The sequence below is a fragment of the Pungitius pungitius genome, chromosome 4 (genome assembly GCF_949316345.1).
Source record: "Pungitius pungitius chromosome 4, fPunPun2.1, whole genome shotgun sequence".
NCBI lineage: Eukaryota > Metazoa > Chordata > Actinopteri > Perciformes > Gasterosteidae > Pungitius > Pungitius pungitius.
The window spans coordinates 14,033,882-14,060,578 of NC_084903.1; the positions used below are offsets into that span (position 1 = coordinate 14,033,882).

The 26,697-nt window shown below is 42.4% G+C and overlaps 3 protein-coding genes across 4 annotated transcripts; 2 read left to right on the top strand and 1 right to left on the bottom strand.

Moving 5' to 3' along the window:
• Positions 1-55: 55 nt before the first annotated feature.
• On the top strand, positions 56-8,587 carry rab27a (RAB27A, member RAS oncogene family). The gene is made up of 6 exons (XM_037451979.2): positions 56-385; positions 3,952-4,119; positions 5,448-5,533; positions 5,643-5,746; positions 5,955-6,078; positions 7,248-8,587. The coding sequence occupies exons 2-6, from the start codon at positions 3,967-3,969 to the stop codon at positions 7,441-7,443; spliced, it is 663 nt and encodes a 220-aa protein (XP_037307876.1). The 5' UTR covers positions 56-385; positions 3,952-3,966; the 3' UTR covers positions 7,444-8,587.
• A 1,174-nt stretch (positions 8,588-9,761) lies between these two features.
• Positions 9,762-15,261, top strand: vrk3 (VRK serine/threonine kinase 3). 2 transcript variants are annotated; one of them, XM_037486694.2, is made up of 16 exons: positions 9,880-10,068; positions 10,468-10,676; positions 10,778-10,936; positions 11,116-11,229; positions 11,329-11,460; positions 11,907-12,047; positions 12,327-12,382; positions 12,521-12,587; positions 12,898-12,982; positions 13,066-13,168; positions 13,254-13,346; positions 13,469-13,601; positions 13,882-13,999; positions 14,083-14,141; positions 14,222-14,358; positions 14,641-15,261. In XM_037486694.2, exons 2-15 carry the CDS (start codon positions 10,469-10,471, stop codon positions 14,356-14,358), a joined length of 1,605 nt encoding a protein of 534 aa, XP_037342591.2. In that variant the 5' UTR covers positions 9,880-10,068; position 10,468; the 3' UTR covers positions 14,641-15,261. The 2 variants fall into 2 exon arrangements, with proteins under 2 accessions (XP_037342582.2, XP_037342591.2); XM_037486685.2 differs by lacking the exons at positions 9,880-10,068; positions 14,641-15,261 and adding an exon at positions 9,762-9,863 and having other exon boundaries at positions 14,222-14,605.
• On the bottom strand, positions 15,112-24,488 carry LOC119227671 (rho family-interacting cell polarization regulator 1-like). Its single transcript, XM_037486674.2, has 17 exons — positions 24,322-24,488; positions 21,680-21,767; positions 21,430-21,563; positions 21,231-21,309; positions 21,066-21,089; positions 20,890-20,943; positions 20,557-20,706; positions 20,366-20,429; positions 20,234-20,277; positions 20,014-20,139; positions 19,456-19,604; positions 19,242-19,350; positions 17,414-18,043; positions 17,116-17,330; positions 16,680-16,770; positions 16,482-16,560; positions 15,112-16,383 (listed from the first exon to the last, which is right to left on the bottom strand). The coding sequence occupies exons 3-17, from the start codon at positions 21,519-21,521 to the stop codon at positions 16,313-16,315; spliced, it is 1,977 nt and encodes a 658-aa protein (XP_037342571.2). The 5' UTR covers positions 21,522-21,563; positions 21,680-21,767; positions 24,322-24,488; the 3' UTR covers positions 15,112-16,312.
• Positions 24,489-26,697: the final 2,209 nt, after the last annotated feature.

Genomic DNA, 26,697 nt, shown 5'->3' on the forward strand with positions numbered 1-26,697 from the left:
CACGACAGATTCAGATAATCACGTAAAACATAAATGATTCTGCATCATTTCCAGGCCTCCCATTTAACAGCACCCCGTTTAGAACGATGAACCCAACAGTGCATCGATAGTGGCGACGCACTGGTGTGTGATTCAGAAACAGGGAGGGTGGTGTTTCCCCACCCGGCCGACGTGAGGAGGAGCTGTTTCTGCACCACCACGGAAACCACGCAGCGGCTCCGTGTCCCCGAAGCTGCTCTCACGTCCACCAGCAGTTGTGTAAGAAGAGGAAAGGCACCGCCATCGCGTCTCTCGTCTCTCGGTATCGGGCCGCGCGGACGCTTCGTGAGTTCGGTTCCCGCAGCAGGACGCGGTGCGGGGGGGAGAAACGTCACGTCACGTCACGGTAAAACGAGGTTCTTCTTTTCAGGAAATAATCCGCCTGTAGCTTCTCACAGGAGGAAGCGAGCAAGTGTTTTCTTTTAATTGTGTTTCCCGGGGACAGTCTGCGGAAGAAGCGGACTTTAGTTTAGTGACGTTAACTTCTCTGGTGCGCAACATTTCCACGCGGAACCTCCTCGTTTTCACACTGTTTGTACACGTTTCAATTAAAAGTTAACTTTGCCACAGAGTTTGGATCCATATGTTTGCTGCGATCTGTCTGACGGAGGAAGCTGGGAAATTGGCTTCTTGTTCACGATCCATATCGAGACAAAAAGGGGGTTATTTCTGACGTATAGTTTGTTAGAGACAGAGCTGAATGAGCCCTGCGCTGTCTGGGTCCTCGTAGTGTCACTTAATGGTAGCTGCCAGCTTTGGTAGACGTATGACTTGAAGATCCATCTTTAATCATTTATCCAGTTAGTTAACCATCGTAAGGTGCTAAACCCTTTGATGTGTGTGTTATGTGTATTTCTGGGTTTTCCCAAGGAGCTGCCGGGGCCTCCGTTGGCCCGCTGCCCCGGGTGGGTCTTCCACTTATCCCTGACAAATGATTAAAGCTGCTTTGAGTTTGGTCCACATGGGGGGGGGGGGCAGAGCTTGGCCCGGAGAACTATGTGAACTCCCAGTGCAGGTAGATTCAAGTTGATTCAAAGTGGATCTAACTGAGCCTCAAAATCCCAGGAGTTAAAACGGGTTCAATTTCCCTTTTTATTTTACTATATTTGACTATGTGTCAGTTATATGTCTGAGGTACATTAATCACCGTCTTACCGCTCTCTATACTGAAATAGCAAAGTTCTGAAAGCTGAATTTGAACTTGAAACCCATCTAAAATGCGTCATAATATCTGGTTATGACGCCTTTGAAGCTGTTTGACAATGAAATAATTGAACCGAAAAAGCCCAGCCCAATGTAGCGATCCCTTTTTCAAAGAAAGTAGGTAGCAGGACTAGTTGCTAAATCAAGCAAGAAAGTCTGTCATACTGACAGCCCATCCCTTCAGCCTACACCTCCACTTCCCCAAAATGATCTGTATGAGACATCATCCATGGTAGACCTCACTGCTGTTAAGCAAACAGTGACTAGCAATGTACCAGCTAAATATGCACAGGTAGACCTGCAGACTCATTCTAGTCCTCCTACTGCCACAGAGACCTTTTTGGTCACAGCCTTACTTGCTGTCGAGATGTATTGAGAATGCTTTTTGAAGATTACTTGATCTGGTTTTGGTCAAATGGATCGTTCTGTTAATTACAGTTTCTCTTTGAATAACATGGAGCACTCCCTGTAAACCGTTAAATTAAATTGATATGTCTGTCTTGTGTCTGTCTTCAGATAGCCTTCTGTATCAGCTGATAGATTGTGTTAGATAACTCATTGGGTAAGAGAACAACAAGCCAAGGCATTGCATTACTCCTATTTAAAAATAAAACACAAAAAGCAATGTTCAACCCTTTGTAATTATTAAGGTTAATGTTGACTGATACCTTTGGTACGCCAATAAACGGTTCTGCATCTCCTATCAATTAAGAATAATAACACTCTCCCGCCACAGATTGGCACATCGTTGTTCAGAGAAGCGTGTTTATGTTGGGCAGCAGATGTATAAGGTTTCCTGTGCTTTACTACACACAGCGTGTTCTTGCCAAACACAACGGAAAATCGCACTCTGCCATCGCAACCGGCTTCCTTCTCAAAGCCCTGATAGGACTGGGATGTGTACTTTAAAGTCTAAGCACAGTTTTCTGTGGTACACACATTATGTACAGACATTAGCTTATAACACGTACTTGTTAACATGAGTTTACACTACATCTGCTTTGCAATTGGTGCTCAAAAACTTCTGATTAGCCTGATAAGTCTGCAGAAATAGGCTGTAACTATGCATTGCGGTAGTGTGTTTTTTCTGAACCGTGTCAGTGATGCGACCTCTTTTTGCTGAGACCAAAATCATGTATTGACTCCACTTTGCATGCTAGGGTTTTAAATAGTAAGGAAACTAATAAATAGGATAAAAATGAAAGTGTGTTTTTATAATAAAACCTACATAAACCGATTTGTTGATGATTGTAAGGACAAGTTTAAGAAATATGCCTCAAAAGAGGGAAACACAATTCAGCAGCACCAGACGCTACGTGTTACCAAAGTGAATCAACACCGTTTAAAAAAACCTGGATATTACAATCTGAGCCTTATAATCTGAGCCTTACAATCTGAGCCTTATAATCTGAGCCTTATAATCTAAGCATTATAGCTTGAACCTTAAAACCTTTGCGAGAGTGGGATTGAATGCAGAGTTGTTGTATTGACTAGATTTGTTTCAGCTGGATGTACCTGGTAAATTAATGTAGATACTTAGGAGGATATTTTGAGTGTAAGAGAGACTTGTTTAATACAATGAAATGGATCAGGAAGATATGAGTTTTAAGCAAATGAATTATCTTGCTCATATTTACGCGTGGATGTTGGTGTCTGAAACTCATGATTTTCAATTTGACAGTTAACAGCTTCTTTTCAATGTGTATCACAGTGAACATGTCGATCACTGATGGCATCTTCTTTTGATTTTATTAATTACATAATAGTTGGATAACAATGCGATGAGCTGTGCTGGTTTGATGGTTAGCAATAAAAACAATTGATTTGTAAAACATATTTTAAAAGGGTTATGAAGAGCTTTACAACAGAGTCAACCATTTGATAAATAATAGAAGGGAAGTGTAAATTAAAACTACTTCAGTCCAAAGGTGTCTGTGAGCAGGAATGTAGCCGTTATAGGTCTTTGGTCACTGTTCATCCGCTCGCGTTTGTTTCCATCACAGTGAATCAGGGATCTTGATTTTGCACGAGACCTTAAGCGGATTACGGCTCCATTTGAAAAGTTCAGTGGGGGTTAAACTCAAAGAATGCATGAAGTCTTTTCTACGCAGCGGTCACATGATACATCTGCCCTTTTCTTTTGAGTGTTTGGACTGGAGTTGGTCGACCATGTAAAATGTTTGATCCATTAAATATCATAGTGGGATTCTCATTGTGTATGAAAACATGTGCCTCTTGACTTGAGTCCTTCATTTAAATGCTACTCTAAAAAAAGGAGGCTAAAGAACAAGCTCCCTGTTGCCAGGAGATGGAGACCCAGAAATGAGAAAAGTAATGGGAGGATGTGTTTTATTATTGAATAATCAGGCTGATTTACACACTAACTGGTCATTGGGAGGTCAAAGGTCACTGTTACATCACAAAATTATGATGACAATGTTAATTATGACAATTTCCGTTGAATGTATTAAAGGATGAAACGGTGATGTGATGGTAATTTGGAAGGAAAGAAGCAAACTACAACTTGACTGGTTAGAGCAAGAAAAATGATGGTTATTCTATTTTTTGTTTTATTAATGTGATGTTTTAACTATAAAACAATTGTATAATAATGTCAAGCTTCTTGTTAAAAACAAATACTATTTTGTTTTAAGATTTTTTTAAGATTTAAGAAGTTTTTTGACTGAGTTTTTCTTTTGTGTGTTTCAGAAATAAGCACTCACTATGTCTGATGGGGACTATGATTACCTCATCAAATTCCTAGCCCTTGGAGACTCTGGCGTGGGAAAGACAAGTTTCCTTTACCAATACACAGACAGCAACTTTAACTCCAAGTTCATCACTACAGTTGGAATAGACTTCAGAGAAAAAAGAGTGGTAAGTGAAAGCACCCTTAACGTTTACACTTTGTACTACTGAAATAACACGGCATTCATGGCTTCCTAATTAGGGGCTTAAGTACATTCCTCCGCTATTAAGCAACTGTTTTTTTTTTTTAAACAAAAGACTTCTGATGTACATTTCAACAGGAGTAATGACTCATGTTGGTGAACAGTAGGCAGCACCCTCCTTAAGAATAAACACTTCATACCATTGGCAAACAGCTGGGCAGTGTTCCTGTTTGCACAGTATGGCGTCTTTAAGGCTTCTGACCTCACGCTCCAGGAGTATAGCATGTTAAGTTTTATCAGCCGAGGTTCAGTGAGTCCAGGGCAATGTGCGGCCATCTTTTTGACCGTCTTTTATCAAAAGTGTTCCACTGTAAAGCAGAAAGGTACAGAGAGTGAATACTATTTAAGGAAACATTCAGTTAAACACCTGTGACCTGACACGTTTTACTTGCAGTATAGCATTTGTAAATGTCATAATTAGTCGTCATTGTTTAGTCACAAAGCATAATTCCAGTTGTCCTCAAACAGATCTGTGCTTCCTGCCTTTGGTTGTTGGAATCCATTAAGTGTAAACATGGTTATTCTTAGTTTTCCTGAGCATTAGCATGCAGTTATTATATATTATATACAGTCCAGTCAAATGTTTAGACACACTTTCTCATTGACGTGTGTCCAAACCTTTGACGGGTACGGTGTGTGTATCATGGGGTTCATACTCATTGGTCCTGCTTCCTCAGCTCTTGGATTGTGCGCTTGCTTTGCGCTGCATGAAGTGTTTACTGCAACTGACAAAAGTGATTCTCTGTTAGAAAGATCAAAGAAAAGATGTGGATACAAGGACTTGTTTAATTCCTGTAGTTACTACAAGGGATATAATGTGAATTGTTATTGGCATTCAAATAGACAGCACAACATGGAAATACTCATTTCCTAAAAACCACGACCAAAAAAAACACACGTCCACATTGATATTTAGTTCATTTCAGTTTCCTGAAGTCAGATTTGCATGTGAGATATAAAGGGATGTTTTTTGGCACCACACCTCTACAGCGAGCTGGACACAGTCAGCTACAGCACACGTAACTATATTTAGATCATTTAGAACAAGAATAGATGGTTGAGTGTTGCCAAGGATGCCAAGTCACTTCATTTTTATTTTATCTACTGGAGGCAAAGGTACAACTTCACCAAACAACATTATAGTTCTTGTAGCACTTATTATTTATGTTTGATTCACCCTTTTGAGTCTTAAGTTAAAGGTAGTGCAGAGATCACCAGTTTAACCTCACCACCCATCCCATACGTCTCTCTCAGGTTTACAAATCAACAAATCCAGATGGATCTTCAGGGAGAGCACAGAAGATCCACATGCAGCTGTGGGACACTGCGGGACAGGAGAGGTTTGTGAAGTACAAGCGCCGTCCTCAAATCTCTCTCGCTCTCTTTTCTCGTTTATTTTTCACTAAATATACTTTTTTTTCATGTTGTTTTCTGTCTGAATGGTGTCAGGTTTCGGAGTTTGACGACAGCGTTCTTCAGAGATGCGATGGGGTTCCTCCTTCTGTTTGACCTCACAAACGAGCAAAGTTTCCTCAACGTCAGAAACTGGATGAGTGCGTTCTACATGTGAACCTTTAGTGATGAAACCTATTTCATGTCAAGAGAAAGTCGACTGGACATTTGACAATATTGAATTACTCTGAGTGAATAACACGCCTGGCTCTGTTCTTCATAGCGAATGTTGTACCACTGCTGCTAAAAACATGTAAACACAAAAAAAATAGGGGAAATACGTGGTAACTGGCTGCATGTGTGTTTCAGGTCAGTTACAGATTCACGCGTACTGCGAAAGTCCAGACGTCATTTTATGTGGCAACAAATGTGACCTGTCCGATGAGAGAGCGGTCCGCGAAGAAGAAGCCCGTGAGCTGGCAGAGAAATACGGGTACGTCTCAGTCAGAAATGTGTGGATTGAAGCCTTGTGAGAAATCAACAGTATCTTGAACTCGCTTTGTGATTAAGTATTTATTACTAAATCGACGATAGAAAAATGATAAAGAATACAGAAATCATCAACACAAGCCGTAAGTACAGACAGAAATCAAATGACTACAATTCAGCTGAAGAGGAGCAGGAAGATCTGACAAAGAGGAAAGGGGAGTTTTATACACCTTGAAGAGGGACCTGTGTTGTCTCAGCAGAAACCCCCAGGACAAAGGAATGTAAGGAAAAACCCAGGTGGTCATAAAGCTGACCCTCCCTTAATGGCGCCCAGTGAATAAACATTTGATAGACGGATAACGGATCAGGATCAGTCAAGGCCTCTGTGGGCCCCTTTGTGTAGACAGGATGCCATCGTGAACTCGGACAGGTCACAGGTTTCTCAAGAAAGGTTGCACACCGAAGTCCTGACATACTTACAATATGCAGCTCACCAAATTCTCCCCCGACAATCCCTTCTGACACGAACCTCTCAGTTGTTTGTCAAGAAGGACGTGGCTGCATTGTTTGCCGAAGTTTGTCCATGTGAACTTTACTTGGAACGGTCCTCCTCGAAAATCAAATATTTGTCTACTAAGTCTGAAATATCCTGCTGTGACGCTGATAGACACACCTTTACCTTTAATAACACACAGATTGTGGTGGACTGCTCTGGCTTCAGCACTTTGATGCAAATAGGTCTCCCCGTTGTATCATTGATCAGTTTGAGTTCTAAGGAGTCTATTCCAATAGAGCTTTGTCTATATGGAAACAAATCCCTGAAAACGACCAGAACCAATAAACAAAGAGTATTTTCTTTGTCATAGGCCTCCGTCTTTATCCAGTGAATGATACAACATGCAAACATTGGAGTAATCGCAGTCTTTCTGCAGGACATTTTCACTAGTACTTTAAATGTTTATTAATCCGCACCTTTAAAATAGTCCTCAACAAAGGCAATTTTTACTTCTGTTGTTTTAGTAAGTAAATATTTAGTGAAGATTTTTTAAAGGCCTTACGTTTGATGAATATAACTAAAGCATTATTATTCTTTTTTTCTTTTTTTTAATTCTAAAATGTCGTGTAACATGGTATGCATTAGTCCTATTTTAACCAATATTTGGTCCAATGCAGAGTCCCGTACTTTGAGACAAGTGCTGCAAACGGGCAGAACGTAAACCAGGCTGTGGACGTCCTGCTGGATCTCATCATGAAGAGGATGGAACGATGTGTCGACAAGTCCTGGATCCCTGATGGGACCGTTCGAGTTAATGGACCCACCAGCACAGACCTCTCAGAGGGCTCTGACCGGAGCAAATGTGCATGTTAGAATGAACAATGGTCACAGTACATATCTGTGTCCATAATACTGGAGAGAAATGTAGGAACACGTCGCGGTTTAACATTGGGAATATATACAGTGTAATTGTATTATATGTTAGGTGAAACACATAAAATGTGTCCATTGGCCCACAGAGTGCTGCACTGATAAGCATCCATTGACATGGTGTATTATTTATCAGTACAGATAAAGTGCCTTTTGAATGTGGGCATTACATTTGCATTCATTTAGTGGGTCTTTCGCAGATTAATGTTAGAGTATGGGGTATTTTTTTGTATTGATGCTTACCTGAAACTTACAGTTTTAATAGCTGCAGTCATAGTTTAGTACTATGACTACTGATGCTCCGCTGAATGTCCTGCTTAATATTGCAAACTCACTGGTGCCATAGTCGGAAAACATGTCGCATATTGACCATTTAATTAAGTTATATAGACAATCATCACTCAATATTGCTCAGGTGAGATCCTAAATGCCGGAGCACCATGGAGTCTGCTGAAGTCAGAAAAAATTAATTCACTTTTATTAAATAAAACATCCAACTTCAGGGAAAATGAGCTGAGTGGCCATTTCACACAGGCAATGATTTTATAGTTTGGCTGTTGTTCAGACTGTCAAATTCACACCTGTATTTTAAGTGCTAGATGCAGTGAAGGAACTGTGTAAAAAGACCGTTCCGTAGCTAAATGTAGATCTAACCTTCGTTAGATTAATGGACCGGTAGTGTTTTGTTTCATTTCATTTGTTAATTAAAAATTACAATAAAAACAGGGCAAATTTTTGAAGGGCCAGTTAGATCAGAAAGGCAGAAAGATCTGACCTGCATTACAGTTCATTTTGAGTGTAAATTTAAAATCTTAAAGCTCACTTTAATATAATAATACCACTAATATTTTAAAATACTTTTACTCACATGCACATTATTCTTATTATTCTGCCGTTCTTTCCTATGTAGATGGGGTTACGACACACCAGTATATTCCCCCCGCTCACATGTTTTCAATCCATAGATTAGAAAAAACTACCACTAACATTTAATTTGATTATATTACACTGAGATATTTCATATTTTCAATTGTGCCATATGCAAAATATGTAAATGATGTCCAAAAATAAACAATTTATTTATATATTCCCTGAAGCAGCTATCTATCTATTTTTATGCAATCAATCTTGAAAATGTTGACCGAGTGCTGTGTAGGAGGGAAATTTATACCATGCATTATTTAGAGGCTCTATTATTCTGTTATGTGTGCCATTAATGACAAATGCTAATCAGGTCATACATGTTATGTCCATCTTTTAGCAGTATTGACAGTGGCAGTGGAGCACAGACCATGAGCTGGTGATCTCTTCATTCTAAGTCATTCTCTAACATGGAAATGATGAATGAAGGCGTCAAACAGGCGACGTAATGGCTCAGTTATTGTATTTAGAGGCTCCTAAGGTAAATCTAAGGTGTAAAATATATGTATTGATTTAAAATTCTGATACCAGCGCATTATAAATGTTGACATCATTGATTACGCCGACTAATCGCAGCTGGCGTTGTTAGTAGATATATAAAAATAAATGAAGTCCTTGTGCCAATTGCAGAAACTGAAAACTGGTCCTCATCACAGCTGAACAAAGTACATTTACTCTCAAAGAAGATCTTCTCGATGTGGTGGGACAACATTTAAATCATCTCTTGATGAACGGGTGATTGTATTTTTCTGCACCTTACAAACACGACCATAAATAGTTGAAAAAGAATGTCTTGTGTGTCTTTTTTCAAGGGCAACTCGCAAATTTTAAATATTATTTTTCTTTTTAATGTGATGCCAAGTTGTGATATACATTTTATAATTGTAGGCAGATTGTGAATCCTAATGCCGAATAAATATTTAATTTGAATCTTTCATATAGCTTTGCGCAATTGCATTAACATAATTTAATAATGTGACTAAGGTCCATGGCAGGATGAGTCCTCAGGTTTGTTCAAATCCTGTATTGCCATTTCATTCATACACATCAAGTAACTCCACTTTGAGAGTTAATGAGAACTATTTAACTATACATTAATTATGAGTCTCTCATTAATGCATATGGTTTGACTTTACCATGTCTTGTGTATTTTAAGACGAGTTATTTGACACTTTTATATACACAGCATCCAGAGGAACGTTTAACCGAGGCAAAAATTAAGCTGTGAAGTAACTTTTTTTATTACTAGCTGCCTTAAATATTGTGAAATATCATTACATGACAAAATATTTGTAATTGATTATAACCTAAGTCTCAATAAAGTTCGACCTTGTTGAATGTGAGAGACCCACAGTGACCAGCAGGGGGCGACACCTCCCCGCACTGCTCCTACTGACCGCTGAAGAAGAAGAAGAAGAAGCAGCCTGAAGGCGAGCGGAAAGGTAAAGTTCGATGTGACACATTTTACGTCAACGTCGATTTGAACGTCACCCAGGTGACATTTTTACGTAAAGCCAAGACTCAAAAACACGCAAGAAGGCGATACGTCATCGTCATGTCATTTAGCTGACATTAGCTAACGCTAGCCGTGTTTTATTTAGCAGAGGTTTGCTCGTGTAGGGACGTTGAAGCTGGCTAAGGTTAAAGGTCAGTCAGTCCGTCCACGTAATGAGCCTTTAACATGCGTGTAGCGTAGTGTTGAGACCATAGATGTATATCTATGGTTGAGACTCCCGTTATTGGTAAAGGGGGACGTGAACTGGCTAATGTTAAGTTACCAGTTCAAGTTTGCTTCTACATCCCATTTAATGATGTTGATAGTCGTTGATGCCATGTAAATATGAGTCTGTCTGTATAGTTGCAACGGTAATATGTGACGTTAAATTAATCACAACCTTCACAACGTCGTTAGCTGTGTTTGAATTCTGTGGGTTCTTACCTGGGGAAGCTTGGGAATGACCCCCCCCCCCAACCCGCAGAGACTCTCAGCTTGTGGCTGTGAGAAGAGATGTGCAGTAATGTGTGTGTGTGTGTTTACTCTTGCAGAATGCCTTTCCATTTCTGCCCCCAGTGTGGGACAAAGTTGCAGCCTGATTTCAAATTTTGTCCTGGGTGTGGGGAGAAGCTCCCCTGTCCCGTTGATGAATCTGTGAGCCCAACGCCGTCTTTAGGTCTCTCGCCCCCCAAAAGGGACGACGCTGTGATTAAATCAAGCCTTGTTTCAAGCTCCATTTGGGAGCCCACGATAAGTACAGGTAAATATCTAGACAATATTTTATTAAGGAGTTATTTGTGTCTCTCTTACATTTTAGGCCATGCCTAGTTATTCATAAATATAAATTATCTTTCTCTGTAGTGTGTGCCGCCAACACCTCAACCGTTGTTACAAATCGTCCCGCATTGCGAAAGACCCGTAACTCCCTTCGTCTAGACAAAGACGTTACATTCAACATTAAAGATGCCACTCCACCTGTGGCGCCCTCGACTAGTCCTCTTGGAGAAGACAGGACCAAAGGTACTTAAAATGGTCTAAAAGCAGTTACGACTTTGCTGTTTGAAAGGAGAGAATTTGCCTAGAAGGTTTCCTTTTGAATTTGCTGTGGCATAAACCATCATTGTGACTTAAGTTTTCTCCTTCAGGCAACAAGCTGATGCTTTTCTCTTGAACATTTCTGCTATGATTTGATTCAACAGATAATAATGTTGTATTGGTTGCAACTCCACCAAAGACGCCCGCAGTCTTTAAGCTCGACGCCCGGGCTGCACCAGCTTCAGAGACTTCTCCCGTCCTGAAAATCCTTCGACCCGGTGAGCTTGAAAACAAAACGTTTCTGTGAAAAAATACAGTCTCTTTTCTGTCATAATCTTTTACCTGAGTACTGTGATCGTTACGGGATCCCCCTTCAGTCAGAGGAAAGGCGAAACTCTCCATCCCCGTTGAGGAGGTAGAAGCGAGGCAGAGGCTGACTGCGGTGGACGGCTCTCCTGTGGCCGTCTTGTCCCCCGTTTCGTCACCAATCTCCAAGTCCTCTCCAAAAGGTCGGCCATTGCCACACCACACAACATTTTTATTTATCTGTTCAATTAATATATTATGTAATCATTAGCAGCCTCCCACTAGAGGCTGACATAAGTAAGATGGTGAGAAGGAAAATAATAAAACCCTGGATACAGTTGACTCATTTATGTAAAAGATGAGTTACGAGTGGTTGTTAAAACATCCAATGTAAAGGGTTGTCTTCGTGGGAGGGGGCGTCCTTGTTGTCATTAACTGACATTCCTGATTTGATCCCAGTCAACTTCTTATCTGCTTATGTCTACTATCAACGTACCTTTTACAGTTTTGAAGAAACAAATGAATGTCATGGAAGGGAATCTTGAAAAGAGCTTGACGTTTTGCATTTCTACATTTTTTTTAAATAAAACCATCTGTGACATCAGGTAATTTATTGATGTGGACGTGTCCTCTTACTTTGCATCTAAAGGAAAAAGCAAAGCCAAGAAGTTAAAGCATGCGCCCGCCGTGGAGCCGCTTCAGGAAGGTGAAGAGGTGACGGACACAACGGGCAAGAGGTGGAAACTGGTGAAACTCCTCAGTCAGAGCACGACAGAGCTCATCTACGAAGGTGAGACTGTCCACGACATCAGGGGAACCCCTGGGAAGTTAAAGAAGGAAAGAGGATTGATCGAAGAGGACATATTAATGATAATATAGCATTCATTGTTAAATATCTCAATATAAAAAACATAATAGTTGTTAATGTCTGTAGAACTTCAGGGAAGCAGATTTTGTACCAGTAGTTTGCTACAGAAGGATCTAACCATTGACTTTAAGGGGAAATACAGATGCATGTTAGGAAGAAGCCTTTATTGTTGCAATTAAGTAATATTTTGTCTTTATTTAGTTGGGCATTTGGTCTCTCGATCCAATTCCAAGGAATCCAATGACATCCTCAAACTGGTAAGGGCTGCATTTTTGGGGGGGTTGAGTTCTACATCCAAAAGAATTATTCCAGGTTTCTTTGAAAAAAGAAAAATGGTATTTCTTCATTTTCTGTAGTGCAATCAATAAAGTTTATCTTACTTTTCTTCAACGTAGGGAGCTAAAGACGGAAGAATCTTCAATGAGCAGAACTTTCTGCAGAGAGCCGCTAAACCTGCGTCTGGTGAGGATTTGTTGTGTTTCTAGTGTCTCAAGTCATATCCGTCAGATCTCTGGCTGCACTCACACCACAACTCAGGGGATGACATTAAGAGAAGAACATTTTGTCATTCGACCTAGTTTCATAATATCCCTTAAAAAGATCTGCCTTTTATTTCATAATGTATTCAGAGGAAAAGCAGATTTGGACAATAATTTATTCACCAGTTGATTCAGAAATGAAACTTTTAACTCTTTAGGTGGAATCCTGGATTGTAAGGGGTGTGACTTCACACATTCACAACATGTTAACGTGTTGCTTTGTTTCTCTTTAGTGGACAAATGGATCAAACAAAACAAAATGGACTTCCTGGGAATTCCTTCCTGTGTTGGCTTTGGTCTTCATGCAGAGTCCTACAGGTGGGAAAATGTGCACATTATATGATAGAGAACATTAAACATATTCAGCGATGAATTGTTCTTTTTCCTTTTTTGTGAGACAGGTTTCTGATTTTTCCCAACATGGGCCAGTCTCTCCAGTCCGCCATAGAGAAAGAAGCTGAGCTTCCGTCGGAGAAAGCTGTCCTCCAGCTCGCCTGCAGAATAGTGAGCGGGAACTTGATGCGTCTTTCATTCTTGTCCCCCCCCCCCCCCCCTCACCTAATAAACATTAACATTTATTTCCTTGCAGTTAGATGTTCTGCAGTATATCCATTCAAACGAGTACGTTCACGCTGACATCAATGCAGAAAACATTTACATCAAACCAGGACAGAAGTCACAGGTGAAAAATATGTACTTAACTGTAAGCTGTCAGTTCCCCTTATTGAAATGTGTTTTAAGTTGACCACGTTTTCTGTGTGTGTGTGTGTGTGTGCGTGTGTGTGTGTGTCTGTGTGAGATTAGGTCTACCTAGTAGGATACTGTCATGCCTTCAGGTTCTGTCCAGGTGGACAACATGTAGAGTACCGTGAAGCCAGCAGAACACCACATGAAGGCACCACTGAGTTCATCAGCATGGACGCACATAAGGGAGCAGGTGAGTCACGTCTGTGGTTCACTGGTGCCTCTTCACGACTAACAGTGCGTCAGGCGCCATTTCACTCCGTAAGCCACTTTCCATGGGGAACACCTGCACTCCACCCACAGTCCACCTGTCTGCAGACACGTTAGAAGACTGATCTGATTTATTTTTTATTGCGGTTGCAATATTCTTAAAATGTCATTTCAACAAGAAGGTGATCTATACGTCTGAGGGGTTGTTTTTATGAATCCAAACCCATGTTGTAATCACCGCGCATGCGTACTGTCCTTTTTAGCTCCGTCTCGACGCAGTGACCTGCAGTCTCTGGGTTACTGCATGCTGCGTTGGCACACAGGGGCGCTGCCGTGGAGCCACCTCGCTGACCCAGACCAGGTGGCCACTGAGAAACACCGGTGAGCGAGCGTGCATCATATATGATTGGGTAATTGGTAAAACACAAAGGAAATGCAAGTTCTACATATAGTTGTCATTGTAGGTACACTGAGGATGTTCCTGCATTGTTGAGTCACTGCTTTGGGAGGAAGGCCGTTTCCAGTGAGTAAAAATGTGTGTTATAAAATACATTGACGTGTGAGCAAGTTCTGATCTACTCCTGTGTGTTTGTCCTGCTGCAGGTGCGTTTGAAACGTATCTGACTAAAGTGATGAGTCTGCAGTACTCTGAGCAGCCGGACTACTCTGCGCTGAAGGCTGGACTCAGTGACGCTTTGCTGCAGCTCGGAGGGTCACCGGAGCAGCCGCTCAGTTTTTAGGTGAGGATCCATCACTGCAGCTCAGGAACATGTTGCATGTACTCGGGCACAGGTAGATTCTTGTTTTATACCACAGGGTCCAGACACTTTCTACAACCAGAAATGAGAAATCTTACTTCTTTCCCTGTGAATAAGCGATTCAGCACCTAAATGTTTTTGGACAGGCATTGTGTTTTATATTTAATATTTTGTGAAATTTAAATTGCACAGGCTTCTTAACTTTCTACATAATACATTCTGTGTAATTATTGCATATTTCAGTGTCTACTTTTTTGTTTTCAGAGAAATAGAACAAAACAAAGACAAGATCTTTCACCTGTTTTTTTTTTTATCATGCTGTTTTATGCACTGAATGTTTGAGCGTTTGTCTAAATGATATTTATGTTCTTTCTTTGGCTTTTCATTGGTAATGTGTGTGTTCATTAAGTGTTTCTTAACATCACAAGATCTTTGATCTCACGTGAGTGCGATGTAAGTTCTCAATATTTGTTGCACATATTTGGGTCCTCTTAACGTGTTGCTTGCACAGATGTAGGTTAACACATATCAACACTTCCTCATATGGAGGTATAGGTAGTTTGCCTCTTTGTCATCTAAGTTCACCAGTAACGTAATTCATTTATGCTCTTAAAAATACATCTTCACTTTCTATTTTGTTAAATAAATAGTTCATGAGAAAATGTGGAATGTTTTCAATACTGAACCACAGGCCTGATTACAACACATGCTGATTCATTCAACACAAAAAACATGTTCATTTGAAAGAAACCGTTTATAAAGTTGAAACATTTCTGACATAAACATTAACATTTCAAGACATATACACTTCTCTATATGAAACAGTAAATATCTCTTATTGTGCACACTCTTAAAGTAATTCAGAAAATAAACACTTTTGCCTGATCTCTTCTGTCGTGGCATTTTAAACCTTTCTTCTGTCACTTGAGGCACTTTCTGAATGACGAGGCGTTTGTAGAACAAGGTAAAACATGTTGCTGAACGACCAAAGCGCCCCCGGGTGGCGGCTTTTTGAACACATCTACAGACCTGATGGCTTCCTGCACCGGAGCTTAGCTCACACACTCAAACTGATCCATTGAGCTTTTTATACAGACATGCTGCCAGTGTGCGGCAGCTACACATGCAGGTTTAAATATAGTTTTACACTGCAGGTTGTTTTCATGTTGGACCAAAGCGGGTTTGAGGAGAAACTCAAGATTGTTATTTATATTCAGTCCAAATGTTCCTTTTGTTGAATGCAACTTCTGCACTCCGTAATTGTGGATTATTCAAGGTGTGTATTAAAAATAAAAATATTGTCAGGGTACAATCCAGGATTTAAAAATGACTTAATGACCAGAGCACGTCGATGACAATCTTCAGACAAACATCACATGCTCATGAAGTCTTTTTCTTCTCGTTAACAGGGAAACAAGCTCTGGGCTGTACACGGATTTAACACTGCTTTGTTTGTTTCCTCCACATATACTGATAGCTTGGAAAGAAAACTTGGTGCGACTCAGTGATTGTAGGCTTCTCTGTAGTTGATAGAAATCCATCAATCTAACTAATAAATGCTCTGTTAAAGCCATAAACAAGGCCGCTTTGAGCTGCTCCTGAAATGTTTTGGACGTTGAATGTTCACACGACAGGAACAGTTCATGGAAATGTAAACTAAGTGGTGGCCCACTTTGAACCAGGCAACGTGATGGATTGTGTGTTGAAAAATAGGAGGGCTTTGAGGGGATTCTTTTTTTTGGTGGTGGGGGGGGGATTTCGGCACACCTCAAAGTTTATTTAGGCAAATATGTGCACAAACTCTGCCGCAATGGAAGAGCTTGTTTGTCTTAGCAGTTAGTGGAACATCCTCGTGAGATGAGGAGTGTAACAGGCAGATGGCAGGAGTAAGTCAGGGGGGGGGGGGGAATGGTTTAGCTATGGTTCCACTGTGTCATTAGAAGACAGTAGTGGTCAAATGGGTGGGAGTAGGGGGGCGCTCCTCCCGACCACGTGACGTGGCCTCTCCTGAAGGATTAAAAACAGGGAAAATTAACAAAACTTCCCACGCTCCAGTGCGGCGGTCACGTGTTCGACGGCAGCCTCACGGAACTAACTCCGCTCACCGCGTTGGTCGTCTCCCTTTTCCTCGTTGTGCTCCTCGGGCATCTCCATCAAATCCTGCGGGTCCCCAACACTTGACTCCTTTAAAGAAATAAAACAATAAAAATGGGTTGTTTCTCTCAACCAGCATGAAATTGACATTAAAACAAACACACCGACGTGACTGCTTTGAAGAAGCATTCGTCAGATACTTGGATTACCTGTGATTCAGAGAAACGATCTTCATCCGAGTTCCTGAATCCTTCCGGGGCTTCCATGAGTATCTGCAAGGCATCGGTCTCCTCCTCGTCGCTGCAGAGAGACGCACAAAAGGTTGACCGACTGCACATGCAAATTGTTTGGTTGGACACACACACACACACACACACACATTGCATCACCCACGTACATGGATGTTTCCATCTTTTTCCTGTCACACACATTTACCAAAAATAAAGCCTGATGCATTTGTTCACATTCTACCATTCAGGCCATGAATGTTATCAGTCGAGTTGGAGACGTTGGGATTTTCTGAAATCAAAATAAATATCGATTTTCTCACTCGAGCTGCATGCACGAGGTTTTCCCTGCGTAAACAGGAGGTTTTATTCGTCATGAAACGGAAATTTGGTCTCAGCGGTGACTGCTAACACTGACCTTCTTTCAGAGTAAAAGTTTCCTCCATCCTTATCTTCTTCCTCCACTCTCTCATCCCCCATTTTGTTTTGGTCCTCCTCATTTTTCGCTCTCTCTTCCTGTTGTAACTCGTCTTCCTCCTCTTCTTCCTCGAGATCGGAGCAGTTGAGGAAGTCAAAACTTTCAAGGGCTGTCTCGACTTCCAGGTTGAAGCTAGAAGACGTGGGGAAAGAAACCTACGTGGAAAACATAAATATCACATCAAATATCACCTTCGACCCATTGACCTTTACAAAAGCAAAGGACGGATGCCGCTCACCACCAGAGCCTCCTCGGCTGGTTTTGACTCCTCCTGGACGGACTGATGTGGATCACTGCGTTCCTCTGATGCTTCTACCCGCCGCCCCTCTGCTGCTCCAGCGGCGCTCTCCGGTGTTTCCGCTTTGGGCTGTCCAGCCTCCGATGAGTCATCATCTCCTTTCTCTACCGCTAAAATGCAAACTTGTGGGACTCCACTTTCAGACAAATCCTGTGCCTCGATCAGCGCCCCGGGGGGTACGGGGCAAACGTCGGGGCACGAGCAGCTCAGCGCAGCTGAGGATTCAGAGAGGTCGGCTGATTGCACAGACGCTCTATCGCTCGCGGCGCAGTCTGGACTATGAGAGCAGGAAGTCTGCAGATGGCCGTTGGGCACCGCGTCGGCCTGAGCGAAAACCTCCCCGGCTTCCGTCTCGTCCTCCTCTTGGTTAGAGGAGAGCGACGGCGTCGACGCGCTGGACTTGGGCGGCATGAAGGACAGCTGAGGGGTGAGATTGGTCTGCAGCATGTTGGAGGGCGTCAGCCGGTGAGCATGGTGGGCCAAGGCCGGACTGGAGGAGTCGTCAGAGGATTCGGAGGAGTTGGACCAGACGGTCCCGTTCTCCATTTCGCCCTGTCGTTTTAACAGAGACTGGACGGGGAACATCAATGAGAGTGAATCATCATGTCTGCATACGATTGCAGATTACGTGTAAGTGTTGGTGATCAAATCAAGAATAAAATATGCACATGATAGATAGAACTAAAAATAAAGTGTCTCTAGCTGTGAGGAGAAGAGGAAACGAAAGGGAGGCAACAGAGGCTAAAAATGTGGAACTAAAGTTCAATTATTCAGTGTCATGCGTGACCGATTTAAAACGAGTTGGATGTGAAACTTCTTCTGCTTCCACAAGGCGGCATGACAGAAGTTTATTTCTTATTTCAGTGATTGATTGTTATCAAACAGCAAATATTGGACACTTTAATATGTCCTAATTTAAACAGAAAGAACACTACCTGTCAGCTCCTGTTAATGAATGACTTTGGGCACTGGTAACTTGTAATATTCTACAGACTAAAATATCATCATTGATTTTCTATCTAATAATTTCATTCATTCACAGAGAGATTGGGATCAATTAGTAAACCTTAAAAATGTTAACAATTACAAAGTTACAGCTGACGAAATGTCTTGATTGGCTCTCCATTTTAGATTATCATTAGACATAATATATGTATTGTTATCTATTGATTGATCAATGAACTAAACTACAGCTACAGCTACGTCCCAACACACCGACTGTACAGAGATGAATCTGGGTGGTGTACGGCTGAACTCAAAACGCAAGGACGCCGCCCTGTCCGCCACGACGTCGTGGAGCGCCTCCACCAGCGAGCGGCTGTGTCTGCTGCCGCCTCGGGGCACGCTCTTCGGCGGGGTGAGGAAGAGGAGGGACATATTGGAGCTCTACTCAACCACTATTGAACAGCTACAAGGACCACAGCTCCGTTCACACATGCTGCCGCCGTCACACGCCCCGCTACCGCTAACGTTCATTCTCCTCACATCGGGCACGCCACTCCCACAACCACATGACCTAACACACAGAGCTCTGCGAATATCCGCACACACACCAGCGCTACCGCTACACACCAAGCAGTTGGGGAGCAGCTGAAATAGAACAAGCCGATGAAATGACAGTAACAACAGCCGTCAGTAGGATGAAACAGTGGATTTATGTAGTTAATGGTTTTACATATCCATAATAAAAACTACCACCTAGTAGTATAACATAACAGGTTTGTTTAGTCATTTTCCACAAGCGACAGTCTCTTTTATTGGGACTCACATAAAACACCTGCTCCCGCATGGAGGGCGTGTCAGGAGGGCTCTGATTGGACAGCAGACGCTTGGAAACTGTACTGCTGGAGCACGTCTGGTCGTCCTTATCAAATGGACTGAAAAAACAAACAAAGCAAGACAAAAACTAAGAGATTGAACAAAACAAAAAAAGAGATGAACATGTTAGAAGTGTGCAAACAGGCCATGAGAGGTTGAGGTACCTCCAGGTGACCTCTAGGTTCAGCTTCACTGTCCCGAGGTCGTTGATGTCCACGGCGAGCGTCTGGGGAAGCGGACAGAACAGGTCGAGCATTTCACAGGAAACGCTGCCCACCACCACGTGATTGGCCAGGCTCTTCAGCTCTGTCACCTTGACAACCAAAACAAGCAAACCTCAGAGAGATGAAGATAGGAGGAGGCCAGGGGGAACACAACAAAGGGTGACAATTAGCTGCAGCTGGCATTTTGGTCGGCTGGATGTGGGAAGTTGGAAGATAAGGCTGGCAACAGAACATGGTTTGCATACAGCTGTAAATCCCCACAGCAGGAATAAACCGTATGTATCCACAGCCAATGTTGCAGTTTGTTTCATTTGCTGAATACTACCCAGCTGTTTTATATAAATACTTTTTAATAATGAAACTATGCATTTGTGACCTTTTTAAAGGATACAAAGGGTGTGGAAACCAGTGGCCACAAACGGGTTATGGAAGTCGAATGGTGTTGGTTTTAGTCTTAGGAGTAACACAAGCCTTTCATTTAAATGCTTATTTCATTACCTTGATTGAGAGCAATTCTGTGACAAGAGGTAGGAAGATGTAATCTTCACTGTCCCATATCTGCTTGTTGCTGACTTCCACGCGGCCTCGTAGCCTCCAGCGTTGCCGCCCATATCGCATTAGGACCTGGAGGGGAAGAAAAAACATCCGATGTGATGTACCAGACACAGATACATTCTGCACATACACGTCTCTAGAGGCTTGGATTTGTGTCGCTTACCTCATACTGGTCACCAGCACACAGGCGTGCAAAGCCGGCGAGGCCTAAAACATCCAAAAGAAGAAATGAGAACTTTATAACTGTATAATAACACAGAGTGAACAAAATAGGAAGTGGTAAACAGTGACTCACCCTTCATCTTGACATGAAATTCTCCCATCTGGCTTTCTAATTCACTCTCGAGTGAGCACATGTGCTGCAGAGACAGATGGAAGGAAGGATTTGAACAACAGGACGGGGATTTGGTAGAACATAAGATCAAACAGTGCATAGTCTGACATCTATTTCAGTGGATGCTGAAACATACAAACACATTCACTTGCCTCAGTACATTCCCGGTAGCCCTTGTTGGCTTCACTCAGGCTCTCTCGGGCCTCCTTGCTGCCAGTGGCGGTGTTAAAGGCCGCCACCATCTTACTTGCTCCGTCACGCAGTCGCCGCTGAATACAATAAGCATCGTACAGCTCCTCAACCTGGAGAAGCAAGCAGGTTTCAACAAGTGGATGCCAGCTCAGACTCTCATCCGAAGGGATAATGAAACCGATTGTATCACGTATAAGTTTACTTTTCTTTCTCTTTCTTGGTTATCAGATGAATATGGTCAGAAACATAAATATATTTTGAATTCATCTAATCAATTAGTCATTAATACACACCTTGCTATGGTGGAACTCCAGGCGACGCATAAACCGCTCTATGGCTTTCACTTGCTGCAAAAGAAAAGATAGAATTCATTAAGTTGACAAAGTTGACGAAAGTCTCACTTGCATCTTTATACGGTTTCAGTGTGCTGCACCAGCATCTGTATACAACAGGTGTTAGTGAAACTCACCTTATCCAACTCATACAAAGACCCCTGCAAAAAAAACAAAGAACGCCTTAGCATCACAAAGTGTCAAATTAACATCGTGACTGGAGACAACAGCATCCATTTATTTATAGGTATTGAATGACAGTTAATACTCTGGGATACTGGTTTGACCACATGAGCTCTCACCAAACGGCCGTTCCTCTTGTTCTCTCTAGTCTGCTGACCCAAACTGTCCAGCTCCAGCTGGTGGACCTGCAAGTACGACCTGGCAACAAAAAAAACCCCATCAGCGTTACTTCTTTTTTCCCTCACTCAAAAACAACCATGTCCTTCGTTCTCTGGGATTCTTCCCCAGGCCGAGCGAGCCTGAGATGTGTTTACTCACTGTAAGCCCCGGCGTAAGGCAGCGTACACTTCGTCCAGCCGCTCCGGCTGCGGCGTTTTAGTGAGTGGCAGTTTAGTGGAGCCTGTGAACATCCTGCTTCCTTACAAGGCACGTTTCTCTTGGATTAAACCGTGCTGAGGGAGAGGGAAAAAGGACCATGGGATCAGGCCTTTGTGGTTATTAAAAATTAAAGCATACATTACAAATCAGATGGCAGAACAGAGAATGTGTCAGAAAGAGTAACGCTCACCTGCTAAGTAAAGAGAGACCGTCTCTACTGTAGCATGCTTGGAGAGTTGAGTGCAGCACTGTGGCTTTAACAAACTGATGGACATGTCCTGTAATTACACAAAAAACAAAACATTAGAGACAAAAATGTTCAATCCTCACTTCACTTCATGATTTGTGTTCCTACTCTGTGATTCTCACGGCTTCCGATATGTACAGGGGGAACTTAAGGAAAAAATTGCTGGTTGGGGAAAAAAGAAGATAGGAACCGTTGTTTCACCTCCTCGGTCCGGCCACATTCTTTTGTCGAAAGGCCGAGACGCCGAAGGACGGCGGCCACCGCTGTAAGGAGTACAGTCTACTTCTCTTCCCCTTCCTTCCCACTTCTCCACCCCCTCCACATCCAACACCAGCGTACAGGAAGTCTCCTTTCTGACTACACAGGAAATTCTACACAGACGTTTGCCTCAAGAATAAAAAAATAAAAAAAAACATCCCTCTGCCATGTGCCTTGGTGTCAAAAATTCCCCATTTTCTACAGCAAATGAAGCCTTTGAACGTGCAGATTAGCGGCATGCCACGGTCGGGGGAAACTCTAGGAAGAGAGGGTCGTGCATGGGCTAATCTGGTCACAAAAGAGATTACAGATTTAAACCAAACTAAAGCTGTCAAGCAGGAGTCCAGCCCATATTAAAACATGGGATCTGTGAATAAGACGACACCGGGCGGAGCTACTGGTGACATATGCTGCCCATTGTCCTACAGTAAACCCAAAACCAGAGGAGAAATGTGTTTTATTGGAACAGATGGTATTAAACGCTTTAAAAACACAGATTATGGTTTTATATGATTGAAGCCTTGTTAGGGACAACATTGCTGATGTGAGAATAAGCTGTTTACACCCTGCTGTCTTTCTATGTTCTCCTACCACACAATGAGGATGTGGGCTCGGGGTGCACCAGGTCGGGGGTCCAGTTAAACCGCTAATCTCAGCTGAACATTGGGAGGATTACCTAGAGTCGGTCAGGGGTTAGAACCAGGCAAAGAAAAGGTGCCATACCGGAGAGACCCTACGGAGAAGAACACACCACCACCACCACATTTCGCCAAAACACGGCCAAAGAACATGTGCGGGACTCTGATCCGAACCCTGAGGTGGGCACAGTGGGGAAAATGAAAAGTCATTGCGATGATACACAGATCGTCCACACTCCCACTAACCCATAAATAGCTCAGCAGAAACAGTGATATTGATTACTCTGAGTGCCATTTACTTCTCGGTCAGATGTGCTTTTATCCCTTTCCTTACATTAGAGATCATTAACTGGATTAATCCTCTCCTCCGCGCAGAGTGGACAAAGAGGACATTGTTTCCAATCATCTCACAACACCAGAGATTGGTTTTAAAAAAATACTTTTGGTTCACTCACTGCATTCACAAGCATGCACAGCTTAGTTCAGAACAGCTGATTTCACAACAATATCAGAATAATTTGGGTATTCTTGACAAATGAATCCCTGATAATTGGGCTGCAATTTATTATATCTATTATTTAATGTCTATAAGATATCACAAAAAAGTAAAAGAAGTCTCTCTACGTAACCTACAATACAAGATAAATAATATAGGACAATAAAGATTAAAAATGTACAAATCATGGTATAAATCAGATACAAGTATCACCATGAAGAAACTGGGCTGAGTAAATACTTAAATACATTTTTTTACTGGAAAAATGACCAAATAAAATGAAATAATTTGTCAACTATCAAAATAGTTGATTAATGTTATGGTGGTAACACCACTGCCGAATAAAACTGTTTTAATCGAGCCATTAGTTGTGTGGACTAGTGTATTTTTGATCTATAATCAGAATGGAGAGAAGAAGAGGAGGTTTCGAGATTAGTCAGAACCATAACTGGAAGTGATTAGTCACTGGTCGATCAGAGTATCCACTAATAGACTAATCATTGGATCGGAAGGATGATTTTGGTGCAGATATAAACAACTACGCAGCACACACTGCTCTGCACCGGCGCCCACCCACACGTTGGGGGTCTGTGTGTGTGTCTGAGGAGGAAAGGGGGGAGAATGACGGCCAATGGTGTTACAATAAAATGCAACCAGCTCCAACATCACTCTAGATTACTGGATTACCGTAAACGGCAGCAGGCCACTGAGTCGGATCAACACGCTCACACATCACGGCCGAGCTCTTTACCTCGATGCAACCGCAAAGGATGGAGCTCGAAACCTAAAACCCTCCGGCGCACGGAGGCGGGTTGTTTTGCATTCGGCGCATATCAGCCCCCCCCCCCCACACCCCCACTTAGCTCATCACAGGCCACAAAAAAAAGTCCACTCCCGTCCGCATCAGGACCCCCCCCCCCCCCCCCCACTCACCACCCCCCTCACCACCGGACACCCTGCTCCCCAAAAGTATCGGTCCACCGGCTCACAATGAACGACAAGCGCAGCGCGCAGCGAGGATGCATCGAGTCAATCACCGCCAGCTGGAGCGAATATTTCTAATAACATCACAGAGAAAGCAACTTCATGTCGGAGGGACTCGGGCCATGTAGAGAGAGAGAGAGAGAGATAGAGAAAGAAAGAAATAACAAGCTTCTCCTGGCACCTCGCCGACGGAATGAGCCCCCACGTACCTCTGTTTTAACGCGCGACCCCCCGCAGGATACGTTCCGAGTCTCATTGCACCGCGATGGTCCAGACAGCTTGCGGAGATTTACAGTTATTCTGGGCGCTGTCCCTCTCCTCGATTTCGCAGTTTTTTGTGTCCGCTTTCAAGCTAACGGTTGTTACCACAGTTCTCTTCCGGTTGTGGGTTTTCGTTGTAAAAGCTCAACAAGTAAAAGTATTAGCCAACATTTAGCCAATTTCAAATCACACATTTGCAAGAGTAAAATGTCGCGTATTTTGGTGCATATTTTCAAAAAAATATTTCTTCACAAGTTTCATGTATTGGGGTAAAACAAAATGACAGAAGTTGAATGGCCCAAGCATTGGACCCTGGGATACAACCACCAATGCAAATGCAAAATGCAATAAAAAACGTTTGATTTCTTAGTTGAGTAAAGTCAAGTTTCATTAAATTAAGATAAATTACATGTTATTTCCTGAAAACATTTTAATTTTTTGAAAACACCCTGTATTGGTCCTTCAATCCGGACATCGCAAGGTTTGCCAAATCATCTTTGAAGGGACCAAAGAGAGAAAAAGAATGTATGATAGAGAAACAGGGAAGTGATTCCTCCCTCTTAGCAAAAAGCATAATGTGATATTCATCTTCCAATACCAGACAACCTGCTCACTGAATTAGAGTACGAGTGAGAATGTAATCTGGGTAAAATATAGGTCTAGATAAGCTATGAAATATAGAAAAAGTCACAAAAACATCACAGTGAAATTAGTATAAAGTCTAACACCTGTCTAACCAATGTGTACAAATGTAGATACCCACCATCTTTACTCAACAAAGACAACCATAACAACACAGTACCAAATGACACTGACTGAAATCAAAATATTAGACAATCGTAAATAACAAATTGATCAATTGTAAAAAGTATACCGACGAGACCCAGGCTACACCAGATAGGAATGCTCTATGTTGTATCCTGTTGATCCGTTTTAAAATATAACTTACATACATGAATGCTGAAATGATGTCCTTGTGTCTGTAGCTTTACCGAATCGTGAACAGCAAACTCCTTTATCAAAGCTTCAAATCGGAAGAAAATTACTTATCTGGAGTGTGTACATATTCTTTCGCAATGTGATGATTGACAACAAATTTAATTCTACCCAAACAAACCTTCCTGTACTTATATTTGTAAATATGCCGGCAACATGGTAAACATCCGGGTGAATGTTGCTAAAAGCTACATCATGTATACAGCATTGATGACTGGTGACATTTTTGAATATGCATAAATCAGATACATAGGACCATAACTTTAAATAATTACATCTTGATGTAGAGTCAAACTAAACGATCAGCATGAAGTGATAGCACAGGATTTATTCTGAAATGTTACTCTGGCCACCGGAAATCGTGTTTCGGCTAGTTGCTGTGGCAACAAGGATGTCCCTCAGTCTGTCACGGTTTCCTCCGTCGCTGCTACGTCCACGGCGAATCCAACGGGAGGTGCCGGGGGACATGGAGTTTCCCCAAAGGACAAAAAGGGAGACATGTGTCCCAACTCTGCCGCAGCTGTGTTCGTCACCCAAGGGTGGCCCAGTGAACCGCGTGGGTCCAACTGGAGCGTTTTATTCCATCAGATGCGGCCCCGTTTGTCAGAGTTTGGCGGAGCCTGGGAGGAGGAGGAGGAGGGGGGAGGAGGAAGGAAGGGGGCGACGAAGGACAACATGTGGCTCTTTTTTTCCCTTCAGATTTGCCTACAGAAAACAGGACGAAGCAGCCAAGAAAACCAAGAGTTCTGCTTCAAAGTCTTCCAATAAAGGCCCATCGCGGGCAAAGACTTCTGCTTTACACAATTAACCCGACAATAATTCAGAGTGAAAGTGACGTTTTTAATGGATAGAAGAAAAAAAAGATGGAGCCTAAACCACTCGACGGAGAAGTAAAATGTTAATGAAGACATGGACGTTAGTAAAGTACTGGGCGCGCAGCTCGGTCGTGTCGCAGAAATTGAGAAGCGGAAATATGACAAGCAACCGCCTCAAGACCTTAGACTTATTTTTCAAGAAGACTTTGAACATTGTTTGTGAAAGACATGCGTTTTAATATGTTCACTGACCTCGTGTGAACAAGTAAAAGGCACCACAAACCAAAGAATTATGCAAACGTACAATGAAATACCAGTGAAGGGATCGTTTTATTATCCCCAGCAGGCTTTTCTCACATGAGGCCGATTCATGTGACAGGTCACGTGCGGTTGGTCCGTTTTTCTACATGAGCCTATTGGGAACCATGAGGGATCCACATGAGCGGTGCTCAGTTTCACTTTAACGTGGCAGGTGTGTGTCAGTCAGCCACTGGGCCCTGTATGTATTTTCCA

Excerpts from the sequence above, each read along its gene's own strand:
- vrk3 (XM_037486685.2), top strand. The coding sequence starts at position 10,469 with ATGCCTTTCCATTTCTGCCCCCAGTGTGGGACAAAGTTGCAGCCTGAT. Across the intron at positions 13,169-13,253 it reads TCCAGCTCGCCTGCAGAATA|TTAGATGTTCTGCAGTATAT; the intron begins GTGAGCGGGAAC and ends ATTTCCTTGCAG. Across the intron at positions 13,347-13,468 it reads AACCAGGACAGAAGTCACAG|GTCTACCTAGTAGGATACTG; the intron begins GTGAAAAATATG and ends GTGTGAGATTAG.
- rab27a (XM_037451979.2), top strand. The coding sequence starts at position 3,967 with ATGTCTGATGGGGACTATGATTACCTCATCAAATTCCTAGCCCTTGGA. Across the intron at positions 4,120-5,447 it reads ACTTCAGAGAAAAAAGAGTG|GTTTACAAATCAACAAATCC; the intron begins GTAAGTGAAAGC and ends CGTCTCTCTCAG. Across the intron at positions 5,534-5,642 it reads GACACTGCGGGACAGGAGAG|GTTTCGGAGTTTGACGACAG; the intron begins GTTTGTGAAGTA and ends GAATGGTGTCAG.
- LOC119227671 (XM_037486674.2), bottom strand. The coding sequence starts at position 21,521 with ATGTTCACAGGCTCCACTAAACTGCCACTCACTAAAACGCCGCAGCCG. Across the intron at positions 20,707-20,889 it reads TGGAGTTCCACCATAGCAAG|GTTGAGGAGCTGTACGATGC; the intron begins GTGTGTATTAAT and ends TTGCTTCTCCAG. Across the intron at positions 17,331-17,413 it reads CAGCCGAGGAGGCTCTGGTG|GTTTCTTTCCCCACGTCTTC; the intron begins GTGAGCGGCATC and ends TTTTCCACGTAG.